This window comes from Mercenaria mercenaria, chromosome 13 (genome assembly GCF_021730395.1).
Source record: "Mercenaria mercenaria strain notata chromosome 13, MADL_Memer_1, whole genome shotgun sequence".
Lineage (NCBI taxonomy): Eukaryota > Metazoa > Mollusca > Bivalvia > Venerida > Veneridae > Mercenaria > Mercenaria mercenaria.
In genome coordinates this window covers 7,202,675-7,228,898 of record NC_069373.1, presented here as the reverse complement: position 1 = coordinate 7,228,898, position 26,224 = coordinate 7,202,675, and the positions used below count along the sequence as shown (strand labels likewise).

The window sequence follows — 26,224 nt, the reverse complement described above, 5'->3', positions numbered from 1 at the left end:
TTAACAAAATTTGTAGTCGTTCAAGTTGTTTACTCGGATTTATAAGAAGAAACTTACGACATAGTAATAAAGCCTTCAAAGAACAAGCATACATTTCCCTAGTTCGATCTGTGTTAGATTACACAAGTGTTGTCTGGGGCCCCCACCTCCAGAAAGACATAGACAAGTTTGAGGGTGTACAAAGGCGCGCAGCGCGTTTCGTTTCCATTGATTATGGACGCAAAAGTAGTGTCTCTAACATATGATGCGTGACCCGAAGTGGAAACCCTTAAAGGAGCGCCGACGAGACCAGCGCCTGGCATTCCTGCATAAGATCGTCTACGACCTGGTGGCCGTCCCCGCTGATGATTTCCTGGAATACAACCCACGGCAACAACGAAGATCAAACTCTAAATCAATCAAACAAGTGACAAGTAATACAGACACATACAAAAACTCATTTGTGCCTCAAACCATCCGCGATTGGAACTCATTACCGGATTCAATTGTAACTTGTACCAAAATCGATACATTCAAACGTACTCTCTTGGACTATAGATCGTGCGATTAACATCTAACATCAAGCACGTACACACACCCTCGATAATTTTTGCTCATGAATGAGATAATTTCGAGTATCAATACAGACCAAAAGTACGGTATATCACGTAATGTGGTTGGTTGTAAACAAGCGCAGTACTCTTCAATTGGAGGTTTGAAACGTGTCATATGTCAAATATGGCGGCGCCCATTTGGTCGAGTTTCTCTGTTCGACTCTTATTTTCCATTTTATTGTTAATTCATAATATGTCACTAAGTACTTGTGAAACGGAAAGCTGCAAAAACGATGCATCAAATGATGAGGACAGTTCTTGCGGGTGCTCAACAAGTCGCCAACACTCTGAGAGCGAAAAACCTGTCGAGAAAAATCATGAGAAAATGAAATACACACAGTCCGATTTACAAGGTATTGATAGTCCATATGCAAGAACTAATCAGATGGTCCCTATACCAGAAGGAACGTTTTTGATGGGAACCAATAAGCCTGTTTTTGTTGCAGATGGTGAAGGGCCAGCAAGAAAAGTAACTCTTAAAAAGTTTTATTTGGACAAATATGAAGTCAGCAATGCAGAATTTGAACTTTTTGTAAATGCTACTGGATATAAAACAGAGGTAACAACTTAAGTTATATATATATACACCAAATAAAGTGTCTATTTCAAGCATAAAATGAATTATAGATATCTTACTGTTTAAAAGAGTTTTAAAATCATGGTAATTTGCGTAGGTTAAAAGGTAGGCCTATGTTCTCTTTTTCTGTAACATATTACTAACAAGGTTTTCCCTTAATTTCATTTAACAAACAAATGCTACTGGATATAAAACAGAGGTAACAACTTAAATTATGTGTATGAATATAGTGTCCATTTCAGCATAAAATGAATAATATCATTGTTTAAGACAGTTTTAGACTCTGACATGGTAAATTTGCTTAGGTTAAAAGGTAGGCCTATGTTTGTTATCTTTGTTATCTGCAAATTTGGTCTACCCGGGGTCTCATTATTTAGACTACATGTAGGTTTTCCCTTGGTTTCATTTTACATATAAGACAGTGGCATCAATGAAATACAGTATATCATTACTATATGGTTAGAAAGTTCATCTGAGCATCAAAAAACACTCATCAAGTCAAGTAAAATTTATTTAAAGCAGCATGCCTCCAGATCGTCGAACAACAACAAAAATTTTTTTAATAGCTTGAAATAAATGCTGTATATCTTAAGAAGGCTTTAAAACTTAATTACTGACAAACTTTATGTTACGGAATCACATGAGAATTTGCTGTTCTTACTACTTTTTGCGATGAAAGTCGAAAAGCGTTTGTCACGCTTTTACTCCAGGTAAACTGTCTCCATTATAAATATCTATATTTTGAAGTCTTTATTCACTACTTCAGCTATAGCGCTATTGGTTATGACGATGGGAAAATGTCTTTATTGCCGCCGCAGCCCGGGGTTCAATTCCCGATGCGGTCATCTTTTTTTCTTGATTTGGAACTTTTGAAATATGTTAGAAACAGAAATTCATGTTCTAATGTTCATAATATGAACAAACTTCAATTTGAAAGAAAGATTATTTTTTAGCAAAATCTGGAGGCATGCTGCTTTAAGGTCGGATATCACAACAATATAACACAAGCTCTGCAGAGCTTTTAAACCGACTGGTAGATAACCTGCATGACATGATCTAACAAAAGCAAAGCGTAGCACATTAAGCATATTAAGATAAGCAATCTTATAAGCTATAAAACTATAAAGCTCCAGGTAAACTGTCTCCATTATAAATATCTATATTTTGAAGTCTTTATTCACTACTTCAGCTATAGCGCTATTGGTTATGACGATGGGAAAATGTCTTTATTGCCGCCACAGCCCGGTGTTCAATTCCCGATGCGGTCATCTTTTTTTCTTGATTTGGAACTTTTGAAATATGTTAGAACAGAAATTCATGTTCTAATGTTCATAATATGAACAAACTTCAATTTGAAAGAAAGATTATTTTTTAGCAAAATCTGGAGGCATGCTGCTTTAAGGTCGGATATCACAACAATATAACACAAGCTCTGCAGTAGCTTTCTAAACAAGACTGGATAGAACTAACCATAATGGCATAACATGAATCTACAAAAGCAAACATGGAATGTAGCACATTACAGTCATATTAAGATAAGCAATCTTAAAAGCTATAAAACACATATATCACAGTGACAACAGAGTTAAGACTACAGGCATAAGATAGCAAATGGTAATTATAAGTATTAAAGACTAGCAGTAATAAGACCTTCACAGCTAAAAACAGACTAGCATACTACTAAAAAAACAAACAGTTTGAAACAGGTAAAGAATATCACATATCTTAATCGCCTTTAAGCAATAAACAGAATTCCAAATGACATGATACCTAACCAGTACATGATTTTGTTGCAAAACACAAATACAAATGGCACAAAGCATTGGAAATTCACAGATCAGTTCATTCACAAGATCACAAGAGTTAAGAAATACAAATGGTAAGCCAAACTATGTAACAAGGCATGCAGGAAACGAGCAAGACTCACCATCCCAATGAGCAATCATTGATTTAAACTGAGAAAATGAAATTATTTCTCTAAAATGATTTGGGAGGGAGTTCCATTGTTTAGCAGCAGAGTACCAGCATGAATTTAATCCATACACGATCATTTTGCATATTTTTTATTTTTTCATCCAAACAGTTTTTACCTGAAATTATATTACGGTAGCTAATAATATTAGCCAGAGCCTATTTGACCAGGAAACATGAATATATTACAATATTTTAGAACTTTCCTCATAAATTGTTCTTTCCAATATGTTCAGTAGTCATGTCTTAATTCTGCTCTTGGCCAGCATTGCATTCATGAAATTTAGGAATAAAGGAAAATTGTTAAGATAAGTCTCAATTAATAATTTCTTTTTTTAGTTTTGTAATTTTTGTAGTATCAGAATAGCAGAGTTGCCAATGGAGCCATATGCGTAAAAAGTAAATTATGGCCCTAAAAATCTTAAGATTTTTTTTCATGGACATAAAATTTTTACACTGTGCACTGTAAATCGATGCAAGGTAAAGGTTGCACAAGATTAATTGTATAATTGGATTAACTGATGAGTTTAATTACCAAGCTGATTAGATAATTACACACGCGTTTGTTAATGTTGTTTGTAACAAAATTAAAACATTGAAAAGAAATGTCACTTTTGATGATGCCAACGCAGTTAAATGATATCTAATTCTAAATAATTGAAAGGGGAGCGGTGGTCTAGTGGTTAAGGTGTTGGTTGCTCAATCCAGGGGTTATGGGTTCGAGCCCCACTGGGGTCATGACCATGATTTCTCATATGACATCAGTACTGGTTTTTCCAGGAAGCGGACTGGAGAGTGGTTCCAATAAGCTTGAAGCTTTCATCACAATCGAGCTAAAACAAATTAGTATAAACTGAATGATTGAAATAAATATTAATAACTATATACATGTTTATAACTGAATGCCTTTAATAATTATTATTATATCTCAACAACAAAAGTGTTATGTCGCCTCTCACAGACTATTGGCTCCACCTTTGGAGCCTCTGGTGTGGACCTTTTCTGATTGGCGAATTTAATTGTTAGCGCAAAGTGAAATTGACCCAGAGGAAAACCTGAATAGTGATACAAAATGTAAAATTTTGTGTTGTTTTTTTTCATTGCTCACAACATTTTGATCGCTCGATGTCTGGCGTCCGTCGTCTGTCTGTCTGTCGTCTGTCAACATTTAGCTTGTGTATGCAATAGAGGCTGTATTTTTCAACTGATCTTCGTGAATTTTGGTCAAAATGATCACCTTGATAAAATCTAGGCCAAGTTTGAAAATGGGTCATCTTGGGTCAAAAACTAGGTCACTAGGTCAAATCAAAGAAAAACCTTGTGTATGTGATAGAGGTTGTATTTTTCATTTGATCTTCATGAAATTTGGTCAGAATGATTTCCTTGATGAAATCTGGGTCAGGTTAGAATAAGGCTCATCTGGGGTCAAAAACTAGGTCATTAGGTCAAATCAAAGAAAAACGTTGTGTATGTGATAGAGGCTGTATTTTTCAATTGATCTTCATGATATTTGGTCAGAATGATTGCTTTGATGAAATCTAGGCCAAGCTGGAACATGGGTCATCTGGGTTAAAAAACTAGGTCACTAGGTCAAATCAAAGATAAACCTTGTGTATGCAATAGAGGCTGTATTTTTCAGTTGATCTTCATGAAAATTGGTCAGAATGATTGCCTTGATGAAATGTAGGTCGGGTTTGAATGTGGGTCATCTGATATCAAAACCTAGGTCAAATCAAAGAAAAACCTTGTGTATGCGATAGAGACTGTATTTTTCAATTGATCTTCATAAAATTTGGTCAGAATGATTGCCTTGATGAAGTCTAGGTCGAGTTTGAATATGTGTCATCTGGGGTCAAAAACTAGGTCATATCAAAGAAAATACTTGTTTAAACTCCAGAGACCACATTTTTGGTCCAATCTAAATGAAAATTGGCCAGAATACTTTTTGCCATGAAATCACTAGGTCAAACATGTTTATACTGTGATGGTTTGTTTCTCAGGTGAGCGACCAAGGGCCATCATGGCCCGCTTGTTTTGGTTAAAAATAGGTTTCAGCTACCACAGTTTAAAAATCTTTTTCTCTTGAGCTTTGATATTTGGCATGTGATTTAACTCTCTACCATAATTGACCAAATTATTGCCCTAAGGTCAAAAATGGCCACGCCCCTGTATATGACATGTACTTACTATAGGCTTTTATATTAGAAACTTTGAAAATCTTCTTCTCTGAATCAATAATAGCTAGAGCCTTGATTTTTAGCGTATGATATCGGAGTTGTACTGTCTTATTATTGCCCTAGGTTAAAGAATGTGGGTGATGGCTAACATAGAAGAAACCTATCAATACTTGTACCATTACATTTTACAAACACACTTAAAGCCTTATATTGTACTATTTATTTGACCTGTCACAGCTTGTTCCCGGCTTTCATTATATTCTGTTCACACCTCTATAAAATTAGCATGAAAGCCAGAAACATGTTTTGACAGTTCAGATAAATAGTACAGTACACAGATGAGTGCTTTAGGGTCAATGACACTCTTGTTGGTCATTTCATTTCTTCATTGGCAAACATTTTTGAAAAATCAAAAATACTTTCCTTTTAAGACTTTGAGATGAACATATCTGTCATTATCTGAGCATATAGTGTCTTATTTGGTAGACAGATTTACACAATGTGCATACTCTGTAAACTTGTTTTCTTATTTCAATTTCTTTATTTTTCAGGCTGAGTCATTTGGAAACTCGTTTGTTATGGAAATGTATGTAAACAAAGAAGTTTTGGACAAAATAACACAGGCAGTAAGTATGTGGTATTCCCGTATCAACATCATAATTAATTATTGAAGTATGAAAAATATACTGTCTTGTGAAAAGACAGAAGCAACGCTTAAGTTTGACATGGAAAAATTGCATGCCTTGGTTCTTCAGTCCAAGTTCTTTAAACTAGAAACATTTCAAGGTTATGAGGTCATAATAAATCAAGCATATATTTTTACTGTTGCATATGTATGTTTTTATGACCCCATCTTGTAGCATACAATAAGTTTACTGTTGGTAATGGTCTGTACATGAATTCATCTGTCCTAAATCCTTTATTAAAGCCATAAAGGGTTCAAAAGGTTAAGCATGATGAGAAGATACATCAGGCACAAAAGTCAGATTTTGCTAAGGTCAAGGTCACAGGAAAGGACACCCACAGTTTTCATGCATTTTGATATTTATCACATTTGAGGTTGTGGAAATGAAATAAAGCCATTAAATAAATTTGATTATACGCTAGTGTAATAAAGCTTTGACATTGATGTTGTTTTAAGTATGGGAAGTGTTGGGTGAATTTACTTTATCTATAATAGGTAAAGAAAGAAGAAATTTTGTTATATGTGATAAAAAGAATATTACTTTTGTCTTTCCACATTGAATTTATTAAACTTGTTGAATAAAATTGATTGTTCAGCAGAACCTCACATTTTATTAGCTCACCTGAGCATGAAGTGCTCAAGGTTGAGCTATTGTGGTCAGTGGTTGTCTGTTGTTCGTTGTGCGTCAAAATTTTACTTTAAACAACATCTCCTAAACCACCAGGCCAGTGTTGATGAAACTTCACAGGGATGTACCTTGGAAAATAAAACTTAAAAATTTGAAAATTGTTTAAAGAATTGAATCCATACAGAACTCTGGTTGCCATGGCAACCAAAAGGAAAAACTTTCAAAATCTTCTTGTCCAATTACTAAGCTTAGTATTTGATATCTGGAAATGTAAGCATCATCTTTACCTCTAAGATCAAAATATTCCCCAAACCTGGTTACATGTTTTATAACCTATATATTGGAAAACTTGAACATCTGTTGCGCAAATCCACATCTCTAGGCTTTGATATGTTTATTTACATACCATGATTATTCAAATAAACCCCCTAGGTCAATAGTGCCATCCTGTCACATAGTTAAATCATAAGGTAAAATTGATCCGAAACCACATGCGTTTAGTTTAAATAATTTGGAGTGTCATGATAGAATCTTTACGAATCAAATTGCCCTTGGTTGAAATGCCCTGTCTGTGCGCCACTTGGTTTATAGGAAACTTTAGAAATTTCCCTTTTCTAAACGACCAGAGCATAATTTCATAGTGGCATGCGTGTGTGGTTTCTACCAACTTAAAGTTTGTCTAATCAGGCCATGGGTTAATAATTAATGTTGGGCGGGTCCCTCTAATCATGACTCTGGGGCAATAATATGCACACTAGGGGTTGTATAAAATTTTGATACAGTTTCAAATCCAACCTTTAATATTCTAACCTGACTGCACTCTTGTTGTTTGAGTACAGTAGGGAGATTGGTCCACTGCTTAAACTTTAACAGATGTCAGTAGTCATCGTTGAAATCTTTACCCTGACCTCCTCACCTAGTTTTTATGCTTTTGAAGCTTTAGCAAAGAAATTTGTTCAAGAAAACATTAAGACCGATGATTGATTAGGCAAATGGCCTTTTTTTATTTTATTCAACTCATTTAATAATTTAATATGAAAACCTCGTGTAATATCCTGTATTTACAGCTCACAATAACTTTTGAAATACGAACTTATTTGAACGAAACTCCGTACATTAATATGTGTAAGAAAGTGGTTACTCCAATAGGTCCGTAACTCCAAGGTCAGTCAAAATTAAGGGTTGGAGGCACTTACAGTTTTGGTTGCATATTAATATATAACATTCATTTCTGCGCTATTGTAAGAGATACAGAGGTACAGAAAAATATAATTGTTTCAGCAATTACAAAGGCAGCATTCAATGATATATCAAAGAAACAAACATATTGAATCAAAAGATTTTACAGTAAGGTGTTAATGATACATGTCAGTCAACGTGGAAAATAAAGAGTCTTTGAAGTACTTATTATAAAACTGAATGGAGAGATTTGGGAATAAGGTTTTAATGACAAATGCCAATCACTTTGGCCTTCCTTAACTCTTCGAAGTTTGAGACCACCCAAAAGTCTAGAAAATATACAAAAAGTACATGTAAAAATATGGATGTGAATATCGCATATATAACACTATAACTCTTGAAGTATTAAAGGGAATTCAGTGAAACTTTACATAAATTTTATGCACTGGAAAAAGGTGTTTCACAGACAAGAGTCTCAGGTTAGTGAAAAGCCAATGGGCAACAGCACTCTAATATTTTTCAGGACATTTTTATACAGTATTCTGTATCTTGGCTATATCTGTTGAAGTACTAAGGGATTCCAAAAAACCTTACACAGATGTGAAGCATGATATTTAACGAAAGGTTAAGGTCACTAGCAAGAGCACTTATCGTTTCATGCATTCATATACATATGGAAAGTTAGTTGCATGAGTGAGGTTTGTAGTTCCAAGGTCAAGGTCACAGGATAGGCCATTGTCATTTAATATAGAGTAATGAAGTTTTAGATTTTTCAGGTTTAAATCTAATTTAATTTTATGGTTTGATTAGGTGTGCCATTTCAGGGGTATGTGTGCTTTTTTTTAAAACAGTTTGTCACAAATAACTTCATATTTCTTTAAAATAAAGAGGAAGCTGAAAAAGTATTTTCCCTATAACACACATACTCTAGGTAATGATAAAATTCAAGACATTGAACAGTATACATTTCTGTTTTGTTTATGAAATATTGATATAGTAACATGTGTGGCAGGATCAATATATAACTGACAAATATAGATTTTAGCACAAAAGTTACATGTGAATGTCAGTCCTATACAGAACATGTATCTACAGTTTGTTATAGATTTATAGCACTATTATAATTTCTCATGAGAGTATGAACATTTTAGAATCTTCGGATATTCCCGTCATTTTTGAAATGGGGCCACAGCTATTTGAGGGGAGGGAGATTATTGCATGACTTGCGAGTGAAAGGAGAACTGAATATTTTGTAAAAGTCAACTGATAATAATCCCTGGAAAAAGAATTTCTTTATGTGTAATGAATTCCTTTTTTATGAAAAAAACATGGCTGCCATGGGGCAGGTTTAGTTTTCCCTCTATGGCTATATAGACAACTTTGAAAGTCTTCTTTGAAACTGCTCCCCCGATTTTGAAATAATTTCAAAGCAAAGTACCTTACATTGTATGTGACCGTCTATCAAATGCTTTCAAATAAATCTTTTTCATTAAGAAGCATGGCTGCCAGGGGGCAGGAATAATTTTCTCTTTATGGCTATTTGGATAACTTTAAAAATCTTTTCCTAGATGAAACTGTTGGGTCGGTTTAAAAATCACTTCACAGATTTGATAAATGAAATTGGAATTATTGTTGCTATAGCAGCATCTCTACTGTTCTCTTTTGTCAGATTCAGGCAAGCTGACTCTGGCGAGCGATATAGGCCCATGCCATCATGGTTCTCTGGTATTTATATATGAAAGTCTGAAGCTTCGTCTTGATTTCTTCAAGAAAGAATTAGTTTGTGTACCCATAGTTACAGTACAATGTATTTTGTTGTAAATCTCAAAGGTGAATGGATGTCAGTTTCTTGTAAAATGTTGATTGGACTTTGACATTCAGATTGTGAGAGGTATAGTTATGAAGACTCTTTATTAAATTCTAGGTAGCAGCAGCACCATGGTGGTTACCAGTGAATGGGTCAGACTGGAGACATCCAGAGGGGCCAGGCTCTGAAATTAAAGACAGGTGAGTTGGTATAGACTTTTACAGAATTCCGTTCATACCCTGATATATTTCAGTTGAATTGTACATGTATATATATGAAGATTCATTGAAGCATAACTGAATCTTTCTAAAGTCAGCTACTCCAAAAATATTGCTACTAGCATCTTTTAATGGGTGTGGATCAAAGTTAATAGCTGATGTGATCACTGCTATTGAAACTTTTTCTGGTTTGTGACATGATATTTATATTTGATAGACACTGGTATTGTACCATTATCATATGATTTTTAGAATGGACCATCCAGTTTTACATATGTCTTGGAATGATGCTGTAGCATATTGTAAATGGGCAGGAAAACGTCTACCTACTGAGGCAGAGTGGGAATATGCTTGCAAAGGCGGTCTTGAAGGCAGGTGAGGAAACTATACCAGACTTACTTATCCAGGCCTTTTTAGCTCACCAGAGCACAGAGTGCTTTGGGTGAGAGCTATTGTGATCACTATTCATCTGTTGTCTGTCTGTCTGTTCTTCAGTCTTTGTAAACCATTCTAAAAGGTGGATGTTGATGAAACTTGGGCTGGATGTTTCTTGGAATGTCGTCTTCCAAAGTTAACTAAATGGAACAATTCGGTTGCACTTACTGGTTGCCACAGCTAAATCACTATGCAGCCTGTTGCTTTTCAACTTGTTCAAGCTATTCAACCTGTTTTCATTAAGAATGATGGTAGTGAGCATTCATAGAAATGGTGGTTATTTTGAGCTCATTGTAAACTTCTGGTTTGATTGAGACAAAATGAACTGATTACATTCCAGTCATTGTAATTCACATACCTACACATACCCAAAAGGTGTAAAGACCAAATTTAAAAGATAGAAGTTTAAAAAAAGGTGGTTGTTCTTCTATGTAATGTACCCTGGTTTGATTTGCTTCTGTTACTACAGTAATGATTTAAGATTGGATGTTCTATTAAGTTGTTGCAAGATGGATATCCTTACATTTATATTATTACTGTAATACTTGTGGAAGGCAAGCAACTGTAAAACATGTAAATATAAGGATTGAATTGGGAAATAGATTTTAGTTTTGCATGCTTTGCTGGCAAATAAAACATGGTTTTGAGTACAGATGTGTAGTAATCTAATCACAAAGGTCGTAGGCCTTAGTGATTAATTACGATGTATTTGAACATAAAAAACATGTTTTGTTTCCCAACAAAGCAAACAAGACTAAAATCTATTTCCATTTTTAACACGTTCTAATTACACCAGGAAGGGATACTAATCTGGAGTCCTTTTTTAGGCGTAAATGGACAGGAGTAAACCATAATAGCCAAAAGTAGGTCGTTTTGCGAAACATATTTAAATCGACAAGACAGTACATGGTAAAATCCTTTGTTTATATAAAAGAAAATGTTTAAAGTGTTAGAATGCTCCTTTTTGTGTGTTCAGATGGGTATAAACCGTAATGGGACTTCTTTCAAATCCATGAATTGCACTAGTGATTCTTGGATGATTTGCAGGAAGTTCCAATATGGTTTATGCATTTTGAGCATTATTTTTCCACAGTTACAGTTGTTCAGACTGTTCAGTTCTAATATCGTTGTTGAGGTGCAGAGCTGTTTGTCAACACTTTTGATTGTTTCATCAGTTGGATAACCTTCAAAATTATATATATTCTGTGTTGATAAAAAAGATTGTTTGTTGAAAAGTCAAGGAACTGACTTTTGTTTCCAGTGTTTTTGCACATTGATATTTGTGCATGTGATTAGGGCCTTAACAATGTAAAGTGTGGAGGACTAATGATTTCAGACACAGTGTCGTTTATCAAATAGTCACGGAGAACATACGCCCGATCGAACTCACGACCCCGCGATCCGTAGACCAACGCTCTTACCTACTGAGCTAAGCGGGCGGGTACTTTAATGTGGTGTGGGGGTAGGGTAGGGGTAGGGGTAGATGAAAGCAGAATGCATCCATACATTCATTCCCAGTAAAGTTTGTGGAACAGACAACTTACACAGTTTTAAAAGGATATTCTGGTGAAAATTCATATTTATCATAATGATAATGTGAATACCTTTCCCCCTCCACCAATTTGTTTCATGCAGAATATGTGTCTTCAGCACTAAAATCTAGGTAACATGTATTTGTGTCTCATCTCACAGAGCACAAATAACAAGAATATCCAAAAGAGTTCAGTGACATGTTTGTTTTCCTTAAGACATAGTTACAGTACAGTAAAGATTGAGGTTTCACATTTGTCTTTATCCATACAAATTTTGAAACATGAGAGATCATTTTCCAACACACACATCATGCTTTCCTTTAAACTAATTACACAGATTTGGATTGACGTGTTCTTAATGGTTTCCTCCACCAAATTTCAACAGAGTGAGTTTTCACACACTTCCACACAAATTATTCTGTGATTCATGATACAAGTAAGGTTTAGTTCACTTTCCCCTCCACCAATTTGTTTCAGTGAATTGCAACAATGTAATGGTTTCATGTAATTTTCCTCCACACACAATTAACAAGTATCCAAAAGAGTGCAGTGATCACGTTTTTTTTTCCTCAAGACATATTACAGTACAGTAAGATTGAGTTTCACATTTCTTTTCCTCCAACAAATTTAGTGAAACATGAGGATCATTTTCCACACACACAATGTTTCATTGAATATACAGAGTATGTACGTTCTCATTTTCCTCCACACAAATTATCAGAATGAGTGAGTATTCCATTCTTTTTCCTCCACACAAATATTTGTAATGAGACAGAGTAAGGTTTAGGTTCACTTTTCTCCACACAAATTATCAGTGAATGAGACAGAGTAAGGTTCATGTTAATTTTCCTCCACACAAATTATCAGTAAATAGACAGAGTGAGGTTCATTGTTCTTTTCCCAACACAAATTATCAGTAATAAGACAGAGTAATATTTTCTCATTTAATGATTCCCCTCCACACAAATATCAGTAATGAGACAGAGTAATGTTCATGTCATTTTCCTCCACACAAATTATCAGTGAATGAGACAGAGTATGGTTCATGTTAATTTTCCTCTACACAAATTATCAGTGAATGAGACAGAGTGAGGTTCACATTCATTTTCCTCCACACAAATTATCAGTGAATGAGACAGAGTAAGGTTCATGTTAATTTCCCTCCACACAAATTATCAGTAAATAATACAGAGTGAGGTTCACGTTCATTTTCCCCCACACAAATTATCAGTGAATGAGACAGAGTAAGGTTCATTTTAATTTCCCTCCACACAAATTATCAGTACATGAGACAGAGTAAGGTTCATCTTCATTTTCCTCCACACAAATTATCAGTGAATGAGACAGAGTATGGTTCATGTTAATTTTCCTCCACACAAATTATCAGCGAATGAGACAGAGTGAGGTTCACATTCATTTTCCTCCACACAAATTATCAGTGAATGAGACAGAGTAAGGTTCATCTTAAATTCCCTCCACACAAATTATCAGTAAATGAGAAAGAGTAAGGTTCATGTTCATTTTCCTCCACACAAATTATCAGTGAATGAGACAGAGTAAGGTTCATGTTAATTTCCCTCCACACAAATTATCAGTAAATGAGACAGAGTAAGGTTCATGTTCATTTTCCTCCACACAAATTATCAGTACATGAGACAGAGTAAGGTTCATGTTCATTTTCCTCCACACAAATTATCAGTACATGAGACAGAGTAAGGTTCATGTTTATTTTCCTCCACACAAATCATCAGTAAATGAGACAGAGTAAAGTTCATGTTCATTTTTCTCCACACAAATTATCAGAAAATGAGACTGAGTGGGGTTCATGTTCATTTTCCTTCACACAAATTATCAGTGAATGAGACAGAGTAAGTTTCCCGTTCATTTTCCTCCACACAAATTATCAGTACATGAGACAAAGTGAGGTTCATGTTCATTTTCCTTCACACAAATTATCAGTAAATGAGACAGAGTAAGGTTCATGTTAATTTTTCTCCACACAAATTATCAGTGAATGTGACAGAGTGAGGTTCACATTCATTTTCCTCCATACAAATTATCAGTACATGAGACAAAGTGAGGTTCACATTCATAAATCACCTTTAAATATCAAAGAAATGAGTATCATATTACACTCCTTGAACAGAAAGGAATTTCAGTTTCTATTCTACAGCTTCAGTTAGTGGTAGGTTTATTGGTTGTACTTTATTATTCCATACCAGGTTGTTTTCATGGGGCAATGCAGAGAATCCTAAAGGTGTTCACTGGATGAATATTTGGCATGGAGAGTTTCCTAAAACAAACACAGCCGATGATGGTTATGCTGCAACCGCTCCAGTAAGTTATTTACTCGTTACTTTGTTAACACTGTCTATTTTATTTTAATTTCAGTGGTTATATACAATATCTGTATTTCTTCAGGTTGATATTTGGGAGGGGGATTTTATAATGATGTATTACTTCCATTCATTTAGTTATGTTATGAGAAGTCTATGTTTTTAGTTTTTTTGCTCTCAAGTGGTAAGTGTATTTAGTTTCTGTATGCAATAAACCAAAATGTATTTTCACATGGATTAATATCTTTCTTTGAACTATAGTATTTATTTTAACAGCAGTTATTTTCTTAGGTCTTTTTGTTATTTTTAAAAAAAGTTTACTTTCTTTTGTAAATTTATGTTCAGTCAGCAGCTAAGATAACAAGTGTATGTAGAAACAAATCTCTTACTTCCATTGTATTTTTCATTAAGGTTTCAGAGTTTCCAGAACAGAATAAGTTTGGATTAAAGAATATTATAGGCAATGTTTGGGAATGGACCCAGGATTATTGGGAGGTAAAACACAGCAAAGAAGCCAAAACAAATCCTGTAAGTATACCATATATGTGGTGAAACACCACCTCATTTGATCGAGCAACAATTTGTCACAGGGTGTGAAAAATGTGCAGCCAGACCAGGACTCAAACCCATGACCACGGAATACCGTTCCGATGTTCTACCGACTGAGCTACCTAGCCACCTACACATTTTCTCCCCATTTGATATTCAGGTCCAATACCGCAACATTATTGAGCAATTTATATAGTCCCCAGCCATTTTCCTTTTGATGGCTCAAAACCGAAGATAAGTGGAGCATTTAAGTCTTACCTTTGCAGCTTGGAGCAATCAATGCATGATATTTGATACAACAAAATTACAGACTTTAGAAGAGAGCCACTCCCAAATGGAAAAACCCAGAAAAATATTATGATTGATAAATTTGATTATATATTTCTGCATTTGTAAGCATCATGCAAATGTATTGCAGCGAAAATTATATGAATGCAGATTGACATGTCAAAATCAAATTGTTTCAGATTCAGCATTCAGAATACTTAGTTGAATTCAGATAAGGCAGATGCTTAAAGTTTTTATCTGTATGGTAGTTATGCGATGATAGATGAGCTATTGAATTATTTTCGTATTGAGAATTTCAACAGCAATAATAATTGAAATAATAAAAAAAGAAAATAATCATTTAAAACCTAATTAATGAAGTGCTTTCAGTAGTCATTTTACTACCTATAGAAAGACATTAAATTTTACTGACAGTTCTTGCTGTACTGTAATTTCAATTCCAGTAAAATGTCTCAGTAATGTTATAAAAAGATGTTATTATTTTCAAATATAACAACTGATTTTCTGACTATTTCAACGGAAACTTCAATATTATACAATAAGCATGTGGTTTTACGGACTATTTTACAGTTTTATTACAAACAGCGATAACTCTTACAAGTACTAAAATGAAACACACATGATAAAAAACTGTACAAAATACATCCTGTGGAAAAAATATTTGTGAGTTAGATGTCCGTTTGAAAATATTGTTAAGTGTAGATTTTAAAAGTCAAGATTACCGGTAATTTACTTTATTGTAAATTGTGACTTCAGCTTTCTTGTTTTAGTTATGGTTTTCTCTTTGTTTTCAGAAAGGACCTTCAAAGGGAACTGAAAAAGTGAAGAAAGGAGGCTCTTTTATGTGTCATAAGGTATCAATATTTAGATGCAGTGTTCTCATAGAACTTGTTTAATTCATAAAACATTCATAAATTAATTATGTCTCCCACCACACAGTGGTGTGGGAGACATATTGATTTACTCCTGTCTGTGTGTGTGTCCGTGTGTCTGTCACATATTTTGTCCGCGCTCTAAGTGGAACATTTCTCATCCGATCTTCACCAGATTTGAACAAAATGTGTTTGCCAATAAGTCCTCGGCCAAGTTCAATAACTAGCCAAAATGGAATTATTGCCCTTGAATTACCGAAAACACTGATGCCAGTGATCCAATCCAGATGATTAGGCAGTTGTAAGAGACATGCGTTTTTCTCAAAAGCAGCTCTAGTTTGTATTGAGAATCAAAGAACTAATTAACTTGCTGCAAGAAAGTAAAAATGTGATCAACTTGACATATTTTATACATTGATAATGTATTTGGTAAAACAAAATGACAGAGTAAAGTATATAAATATTTGTTTGTTTTGAGTGAATATGGAATATATCTCACTGAGAAGTGAGAAAATTTTTATCATCATGAGGGCTTGTTTATGCTTGTTTACATGGAACATATGCAACAAATTTTAATCTAAGAGTGGGAAACAGACAGGCGCAAATAAACATAATGTAAGACTTATTGTGATGTTACAAAGACATACATGGCATAAAGTTTCATTTTATTTTATTATTTGCAGCATAACAAAGTTCTCATTAAAGTTCTTGTTTAGTAACATTATTTACTTTAATCCAAAAATATACTACAAAGAACAAAACTCAGATACAGTATTTTATCCTGTATGTCGAAAAAATATAGAAATTAATACACATAAAGTTGTGTCTCTTACAGTGTGACTGATATAGAGCATATGTCATTGATAATTATATGTGATTAGCTTTGTATTGAGAAATATCCACCATTTCTACAACGGAAATATTGTTCGACTTTAGGAGTGTAATATTATTCCGCTAAAGAACGTGTGCATATTTCTCAATGCAAAGCTAATGATCTTTTTATGCCCCCGAAGGGAGGCATATAGTTTTTGAACCGTCTGTCTGTCTGTCCGCTATTTTCGTGTCCGGTCCATATCTTTGTCATCGATGGATGGATTTTCAAATATCTTAGCATGAATGTGTACCACAGTAAGACAACGTGTCGCGCGCAAGACCCAGGTCCGTAGCTCAAAGGTCAAGGTCACACTTAGACGTTAAAGGTCATTTTTCATGATAGTGCATTCGTGTCCGGTCCATATCTTTGTCATCCATGGATGGATTTTCAAATAACTTGGCATGAATGTGTACCACAGTAAGACAACGTGTCGCGCGCAAGACCCAGGTCCGTAGCTCAAAGGTCAAGGTCACACTTAGACGTTAAAGGTCATTTTTCATGATAGTGCATTCGTGTCCGGTCCATATCTTTGTCATCCATGGATGGATTTTCAAATAACTTGGCATGAATGTGTACCACAGTAAGACGACATGTCGCACGCAAGACCCAGGTCCGTAGCTCAAAGGTCAAGGTCACACTTAGACGTTAAAGGTCATATTTCATGATAGTGCATTGATGGGCGTGTCCGGTCCATATCTTTGTCATTCATGCATGGATTTTAAAATTATTGGGCATGAATGTGTACCACAGTAAGACGACGTGTCGCGTGCAAGACCCAGGTCTGTAGGTCAACGGTCCTAAACTCTAACATCGGCCATAACTATTCATTCAAAGTGCCATCGTGGGCATGTGTCATCCTATGGAGACAGCTCTTGTTATTACATACGTTTCTACACATATAAATATTGTTTAAATGTTATGAATTTGTCCTATAGCCTGAATAAAATTGACAAAACTGATGTAAATAAAAAATAACGCATTTATACACATTGACGTCACGCACCCGATGTGTAATTCAGATGTCAATGTGGAAAAATATTGACATTTCCAGTTCTAGTGTCAATTTATGGAGAGTCAAAACGAGTATGTAATAATTCCCAGTATTTTGCAGAAAAGCATACAATAAATAGATATTGCATATTATAATGTTTTATGTTGGCTATTTTCAGTCTTACTGCTACAGATATCGCTGTGATGCTAGAAGTCAGAACACTGCAGATAGCTCGGCTCATAATCTTGGATTTAGATGTGCAAGTGACCAACTTCCAGAATATTTGCAACATTAATTAACATATACATTTAAATGTAAAGTCAAATAGGTGCAATAGTTACAACAGTCAGACTAATCAAAAAAAATTCCAATCATACAGATTGGATATCCTTAGGTCTGTATCTCAAAAATGCATTTTCATGCAGAAAACGTAGATGGTCGATGGATTTTCTGTTTAGTTTTGTTCTGGAATGTATTGTTTAATTTAATCCTGTAACTATAAAGAACAGTAACATTTAAGACATCAGTCTGCATCACAGTGACTGTTGACACCTATAACAATAATAAACTTTATCTTTTCATTTTCATAAACTTGACATTTTGTTGTGCAATAGTTTTCTTTTGAAGGTTGGTAATATAATTAGGTCACCTAGGAAATCCTAATGATTTTTTACTGTGATATATATATTATATGCTCTGTTATGCTGTGAAATCATTAAATATTGTGGGCATAAACTTCTAGGGTTTCAGCAAAAACAGCAATTTCTCAAGGCCAAAACTTATGTAGTTTTCATTTCAAAGATAAAAAAATATGACTGTCTGTTGAGATTTGATTTGATGGATATAAGAAACAGTACAGGATCACACAATATTAATTTCACTGTATTTAAGTTTTCTAGAACTTATTAAGATTTTCTTGTTCATGTAATTATATTGATTATGTTAAATTTTGTAAATCATTTTTGGACAAGAAAGCTTTTCTTTTCATATTTAAACAGATTTCAAAATCCAAAGAAAACTTCATTGTAATTATGTTTGTATGCATTATACATTGCATGTGTAAGACATTTTACGTTTTTGTTTGTTTTCAGCTTAATTTATTTTTACATTGTAAATGCTTTCATTAAGCAGAAGTTTCTGTTTTGAAGGTAGTTCTGCACGTTCGGATCGAAATTTTTTCTACAATGAAGAATTTGATTAAACTATGATTTTTTAGCTCGACTATTCGAAGAATAAGTAGAGCTATCCTACTCACCACGGTGTTTGCGTTTGCATCGGTGTCACACCTTGGTTAAGTTTTTCGTACCAGTCCACATTTTGAGAAAACCTTTTGAGATAAAGCTTTTAAACTTTCAACACTTGTGTACTTTTATCACTTGTTCATTATAACAGTCTCTATCTGTAGGCAAGAGTACATAACTCTGTCAACTATTTTGGCTGAATTATGGCCTTTTTGGACTTGGAAACTGATTCAGTTTTTTGTACAAGTCCAGGTTTTGTCAAAACTATTTGACATGTGGCTTTGAAACTTTGAACACTTGTTTATCATCATGATCTCCATCTGCAGGCAAGAGTACATAACTCTGTCGACTATTTTGGCTTAATTATGGCCCTTTTTATATGCCCGTCTCTGAAAGAGTGGAGCGTATTATGTGAACACCCGTGGCGGGCTGTCGGCGTCCAAAAGCATGTCCGCTCTCTAAGTCGAACAGTTTTTATCCGATCCTCACCAAACTTGCTGACAATGTTTTTAGGCATAATTTCTCATAACATGATTTTCATTTCCATATTCCAAATTCAGGCTTTATTCTACGTTTTCCGGATAAATGATGTTACGCCATCAGGTCCGGTTTATCAGACATGCAGAACTACCTTAACCTAATATTTTTGTTTATTAATCAGAATTTTATGTAACATATATTGACCAGTTTTTAAAAAAAATCATTGACTAGAGATTAGGCTTGATTTTCAGCTTGCTGGAGCAAGAAGTTTTCAGGGGCTAACTACTGTAATCACTTCTTCTTTGGCATGTCCGTTTCTCAGTATTTTTACTCTTGACACATTGCAAACCGCATTTCTTGAACAATCTGCATGAAACTAACACAGAATTTATTAGGCCACAAGAATTGGCAATATTGCAGACCAACTTGAGTTATGGCACTTGAATTAAACAGAACTGCCATATTCCACATTTTCAACTCCTCAGAGGCCAAATGTTTTGCAGTCTTTATTAAACTTACACAAAATGTTAATGGTCTCATGATTTATGACGTTTGGGAATATTTGCAAAAAGACTGCTTCATTGACACCAGATTTTACAGGTCTTCCTTAATCTTGTCGGAATTTCTTTTTAAAACATTCGTAACGTATTAGACGCATCGGCGCAGTCTGGTCAGGATCCATGCTGTTCGCTTTCTAAGCCTATTGCAATTAGAGAAGCCATTAGCGAAAAGCATGGATCCTGACCAGACTGCATGGATGCCCAGGCTGGTCTGGATCCATGCTGGTCGCAAAGCCACTATATTGGTTTTCTCATGGCACGGCTCATTTCTTGGTCATTCTTTATGAAACTTACAAAAAAATGTTATTGTATGTATGATTTGAGACGCATTTGGTTATAAGCAAGATTGCTTCAATAAAGTTAGCATTAAAGCCATTGAAAAAGTTTAAGTAAGACCAGAGTTATGGTCCATGAATTAGTCAAAAACGTCATATTAAAATTTTACATCATTGCCAGACTAGAGACTTCATTGCAAGAGCAATCTTCGTGGGTCTTCTTAAATTTGCTTAGCATGTACACAATAACAAAATCAATACTAGTACCATAATGGGTGTGATTGTTCAAATAGTAAAATTGTAATATTTACAGTTTGTTACAGAGTCCATCTTCTAAAACCTTGAGGCGTTTATTTGTACAATTATTCAAGTTAGCAATAAAGAGCTATTATGGCCCTCTTGATTCAATCAATTTAAATGCTCTTTTTTTTTATCAAGCTCTTATTACAATAGTTAGGCATTTTTTCATGTTTATTCTTTTGAATTCCCTTCTGGTTAAAAAAAGTTTTCAAGGTTATAGGTTTGTGCCTCATTGGTTCTTCCATCAGTCCATCAAATCATTTTTCTATCCCATTTTCATCAGTTTAATTGTACTTAACCATGTATAAATGGATTTTCATATACAATTGCCTAGACTGACTGTATCAAGATAGGTGCAAGACCGAAACCCCTTACTTAATGTTAAAGATTTTAGTTCATTATACTTTTCTGGTCAATAACTTTTTAGGCATTATTGGATATTCAGATACTGAACATTGGCTATATCAAGGCAACATGCAATACACTTGGACCATTAGCTCAAAAGTTATGGTCACACCAAGAGATGTGCTTGGGCGTAGGATCATGAAAGTTGATAAGGTGGATGTTCATGACCAGCAGGTGACCCTAATGATTTTGAGGTCAGTAGGTCAGAGGTCAAGGTCACAGTGACCTGGAACAGTTAAACCATTTCTGGACGATAACTTGAGAATAATTGAGCCTGAGATCACGAAACTTATAGGGAGGTTGATCATAGCCAGATCACCCCTATTGATTTTGAGGTCAGTAGGTGAAAAGTCAACGTCAAATTGACCCAGAATAGTAGAACGTTTTTTGCTAAATAACTAGAGAATGCTTTGGTCTAAGATCACATTTGATACAGAGTTTACTTATGACTGGTAAATGACCCATTATCATTGATTTGAGGTCAGTATGTCAAACATCCAGTGCACAGTTATTAAATAATATCTGTTCCTTGTGCAATTACTGAACGCATCAAGGGGGGCATTTTGAGTTCTACGAGCTCTAGTTTTTCATGAGAATGTGGAATGGTCATAAACTTGTACTTCTATTGTGCATACTCATCATGACAATGTAGATAAATACATTCCATTTCATGTTGTTCATCTTCCATATCTGTTACTATGACCACGGAGATAACCTCTGCTTGTAAGAAGATCATATATGAATCTGTCATACTGCTGGCCTAATTTATTTATTTCAATGTATTTTCTCGAATAGTTTAGATTTTTGTGTTTCAGCTGATGGGTGAATAATAAGCATAATATAACATTTTTTCTTATGGCTAACTTTTTTTTAACTTGAATATTCAAGAATAGGTAGAGCTGTTACACTCACCCATGCGTGTGCACCCAGATTTGGTTATGTTTTTTATGTAAGCTGGTATTTCAGTATCTGCTGAAAGATTGAATATCTCACACTTGTTCACTATGATGATCTGAAATGCAGTGTGCTGGTTCCATAATGCCATCTTTACAATGTTGTGCCCCTTTCTTGACGTAGCAATTTGTTGGGTTTTTTTGTAATAAAGCTGGTATCTTAGTAACCACTTGTGAATATGGATTAAAATGCATTGCACAGGTCGCAGAACTCAGTTTTACTTTTGGCATCAAGTTATGTCGCTTTTTTAACGGGGATTTTTTTTATTTAATCATTTATCTCAGTACACATTGCCCCTTCTATACTAATTATGTCTATGTTTTCATTATTTGAACTTTTTTTCTAGTGATGAGGCTTTTGAATAGGTGAGCGATGCTGTCCTCTGACAGCTCTTGTAACTGTATTTATATATTAATTTCACAATGTAATATAATAAGCCTTAATTTTCAGTTTTTGCAGACAATTCAGGGAATTAATTGAAATACGAAGCCAAATTTTTTATCCTTTTTGGTCGCATGTAACGTGCTGCAAAATTCAGATCACCAAAACAAGGAATTAAAAGTCTAAGCATTTTTAACATTTTTTTCAGTTCAGTGGGAAATTCTGAAATTTTGTCATGAATTAGATCCATGCTATAGGTATACGCAGTTGTTGTGACTTTTAAAAGAAACAAAAGTTTCAAGGAGTTAGAAGTCCAAGTTGTTTAAACAATAGAAAATTAAAAGCCTTTAACAAACAATATGAAAGAGATATCCTGAAGTGTTCCCCATTCAAGATAAAGTCTCTCAGTTATGAGGGTAGTAATAATAAAGATAATGAATGGTATTTTTGTACAGTTTTCTTGTAAACAAGAGTAATGTTTAAAAACGTGTAGTCAGTAAGTCGTGATAAAGTAACCTTCAAAAGTAAAAAATAATGTACATGTTTTAAGGAACATTGTTCAGATTATCTGACAAATTGGCAGACAGATTTCTAATATGCTGCGCTGCCAACAGTTTTGGGTGCATACTTCCTAAGTGCAATGAAATTAAATTTCTAGATAGCTTTTACAAGAAGAAAATCGCAAAATATATTTCACAACTGGATTTCTTTGTGGGTCAGTTTTATAGTTTGATTGTACTGTGGATTGGGTGATTTTAGTGGTACCTTTTTTTCCTGATTTGATAGATAACAGAGCTGTTTCTGTTATGCATCAAAATCAGGTTTATCGTAGAATAACCCGAGTTTAGAGTTCTTATGCATATGAATATATCACTCAGGCCTTTGGCCTTCGTGATATATTTCTTCACATGAGAATGGCAAACGAGGGTTATTCTACGATAAACTTTATTTAGATACATATTATTTCAATTCTAACACGACTTACTTCAAATAATGTTAGACAAGAATCAGGGGAGTATTTTCATCGAAACGTTAATTACAACTGCATGCTATGCCGCAGCATTTGGCTTTCAAAATTTCCTCCCGCATAAGGGGTGATGACGTTAGTTTTTATTCACTTTATAAACTTTACACACAGTTTATAAATGGATTAGCCAAAACACGGTGCGCACATAGCATAGTTCAAGGTCAGTTTATTGCAGAATAACCCGAGATAGATTTTGCTCTACAAGTATGTAGGTTATTAGCTGGTCGTGTTAGAATAAGGAATAATACTTATAGTTGTTTTTACTGATGGAGATGATGTTTTTTAATATTCTTGAGTTTTAGTTCACTTTTCACTGTGGATGGTGGAAATTAGCAAAAATGGAAACTCTAGTGAATATTACCAAAGTTACATTAATGTGTTACATTAATGACTAACATTTACAAATAAGCATACAATTATTATGCATATACTTTTTGCGGATATTCCCTTCCATAAAACTATGGAATCATATTATTACTTTGTATAGATAGTTTCTGTTCATGCTTATTTAAGGGTTATTTATGGAATTTTATGGGCTTTCGTGTTTTGATAGGTAGGGTGTCTGTATTTCAAGGGTTTTAGCAATATGTTTTTCACTGAATTGACATCATGTTCATTAGTTTATCGACTGTGATGTTAATGTAAATATTTTCAAGTTTTATTTGATAGATTAGTATTTTTATAGTAACGTCATTCCTTGCCAATGATGGTTTTATTTACAGGATATTTTTTATTCTTTTTCAATGACACTTGCATTGTGATAGTTTAAGAAAGTGTCCATTTATGACATTTATTTGCTTTAAAGGCACTCGCTACAGTTTTTCCGGATGGGTCGATATTTACCCCAAGACCGTGCCAATTTGAAACACCTTAAAATCCGCTTATTAAGAAATCTGCCGTTTGATAATTATATATATATTTTTCTAAGTCATTTGCTCAAACACTGAAAGAGTATTTCATACCAACCTGTGTTGTATAAATGCCCGCCACACCCCACCTCGTTATAATTTGATTTAAGCGAAATCTAATATGGTGACCTATCAATTTTCTTTTTGTTTTAGATTAGGTAGACATAACCAAAGGTATGTGCAGAGTTTGATTAAATTCTATTATGTGAAACTCGATAAAATAGCAGAAGTACCAACTTAAAACTGGCAAAAATAGCCATTGTGTCTGCTGAACAAGTATTCCTTTCTTTACAAAATCATGTTCTTTTGATTTCTCTGAGCATGTTTCAAATAGATATATTGTTTTCCGTTATGAAAATGCTTAGATAATCAAATTTATGCTGATTATTGTACTTTACTGAAAGATATTTTAGGATTACAGAAATTTTGAAAAAAATTAACCATATCTAGGGGCAAATTAAATTGAAACAAAGCTGGTGACCTAGTATTTTTATTTCATTTTTCAATACATCTTAACATGGTCTTTTAATACAAAACATTCCATCAAAATCTATTATTGAGAAAAAAAATACGAAACTGTAGTGAGCGTCCTTGAGCTAGAATCACATTGCCCTGGATGGGGTTGCGGATAGAGTTTACGAATAGCATCCATAATGCATCCACTGAACTCCTCAATCATTCATAAGTCATCTGGTGTATCTGTTCAGAAATCGGGGGCATCTGTGGGCAAGGGTGCAAAGTTTATAATATAATACTTTGTATATCCAGGAATCCGTTATAAATCCGTAACAGTTCTGAAAAGGTCGTAAAAGATCGTAACTGTCCAGAAGACAAACACTATGGTAAAAAATATGAGCTATTACGGTTTTATTATTTATAACGTAACAAACTTGCAAAACCCTTTTTTTCTTAAACATCCGGAGCAATCCGGGCATGGGAATCCTGAACTCATCTGCAAGCCCATTGGGGGCAGTGTAATTCTAGCTGTAAGAGACATATCTTGAGATGATTATCACAGTATGGAACTTCATAGGAAACATGAACAATCATGTCACTTGAATGTTATGGAATGCATCTCTAATCCAAACAATAAAGAATGTCTCAACTGCCTGTATATGTGGAGTTTGCAGTTATTGGCTTTGAAATGGGATTTGAGATTTTTGCTCAGTAAATTGAATAAAAATTTGAGAATACTTGTTTTGTTCTGTGCTCATATTAATATAATGTATACCTAATTAACCCTTAGCATGCTAGATAAATTGTCGTCTGCTGGAAATGTCATCTACTAAAATTGTAAAGTTCATTCAATTTGCTCCAAAATTGGAAGAAATATTGTCAGAGTAGCAAACAGCTTGGAACCTGATCAGACGCCGATTTAATCGGCGTCTGATCTGGTTCCAAGCTGTTTGCAAAGGCTGTTAAATTCGCCTGCAGCAGGCTAAGGGTTAAACAGGTTATTACTAATGAATTTGTGAGGGTTTACAGTGTAGTTTATTTCAAAGTGTTCTCATCACTGCGGGAACACTAATTCGCCAATTAACAGTGCAAAAATTTTAGATGTTAAGTGTAAAATGATGCAGTGATTTATTTTACAATTTGTCATTAAATCTTACTTCCAAAAGATCTTTTTACAGATTTTATTACAAACCTTTTATTGTATTTATTAATTTGTAACCTGTTCATTCACTACTTTAGCATACCATAATATGCTGAAATGTTGTTTTCTTGTATGTATCCAGGCCTGGATCCAGAAATGTTTGACTGGGGGCACCAGTCTAGAATGAAAATGACACAGGCAAGGCGCATAGCGCCGAGAGTGTGGCTAGGCGGGCCTCTGCACATGTCAGAATTTTTTTAAAAACAGGTATGAAATGGTGGATCTGGTGCATTTTTATGCCCCCAAAGGGAGGCATATAGTTTTTGAACCGTCTGTCTGTCGGTCTGTCGGCAATTTTCGTGTCCGGTCCATATCTTTGTCATC

At 34.4% G+C, this 26,224-nt stretch overlaps 1 protein-coding gene across 1 annotated transcript; it reads left to right on the top strand.

Annotated features, from left to right (window-relative positions):
• Nucleotides 1-695: 695 nt before the first annotated feature.
• On the top strand, nt 696-25,441 carry LOC123529982 (formylglycine-generating enzyme-like). Its single transcript, XM_053521080.1, has 8 exons — nt 696-1,152; nt 5,870-5,944; nt 9,735-9,817; nt 10,088-10,210; nt 14,025-14,139; nt 14,550-14,666; nt 15,770-15,829; nt 17,891-25,441. Exons 1-8 carry the CDS (start codon nt 709-711, stop codon nt 18,005-18,007), a joined length of 1,134 nt encoding a protein of 377 aa, XP_053377055.1. The 5' UTR covers nt 696-708; the 3' UTR covers nt 18,008-25,441.
• The last annotated feature ends 783 nt before the right edge of the window (nt 25,442-26,224 follow it).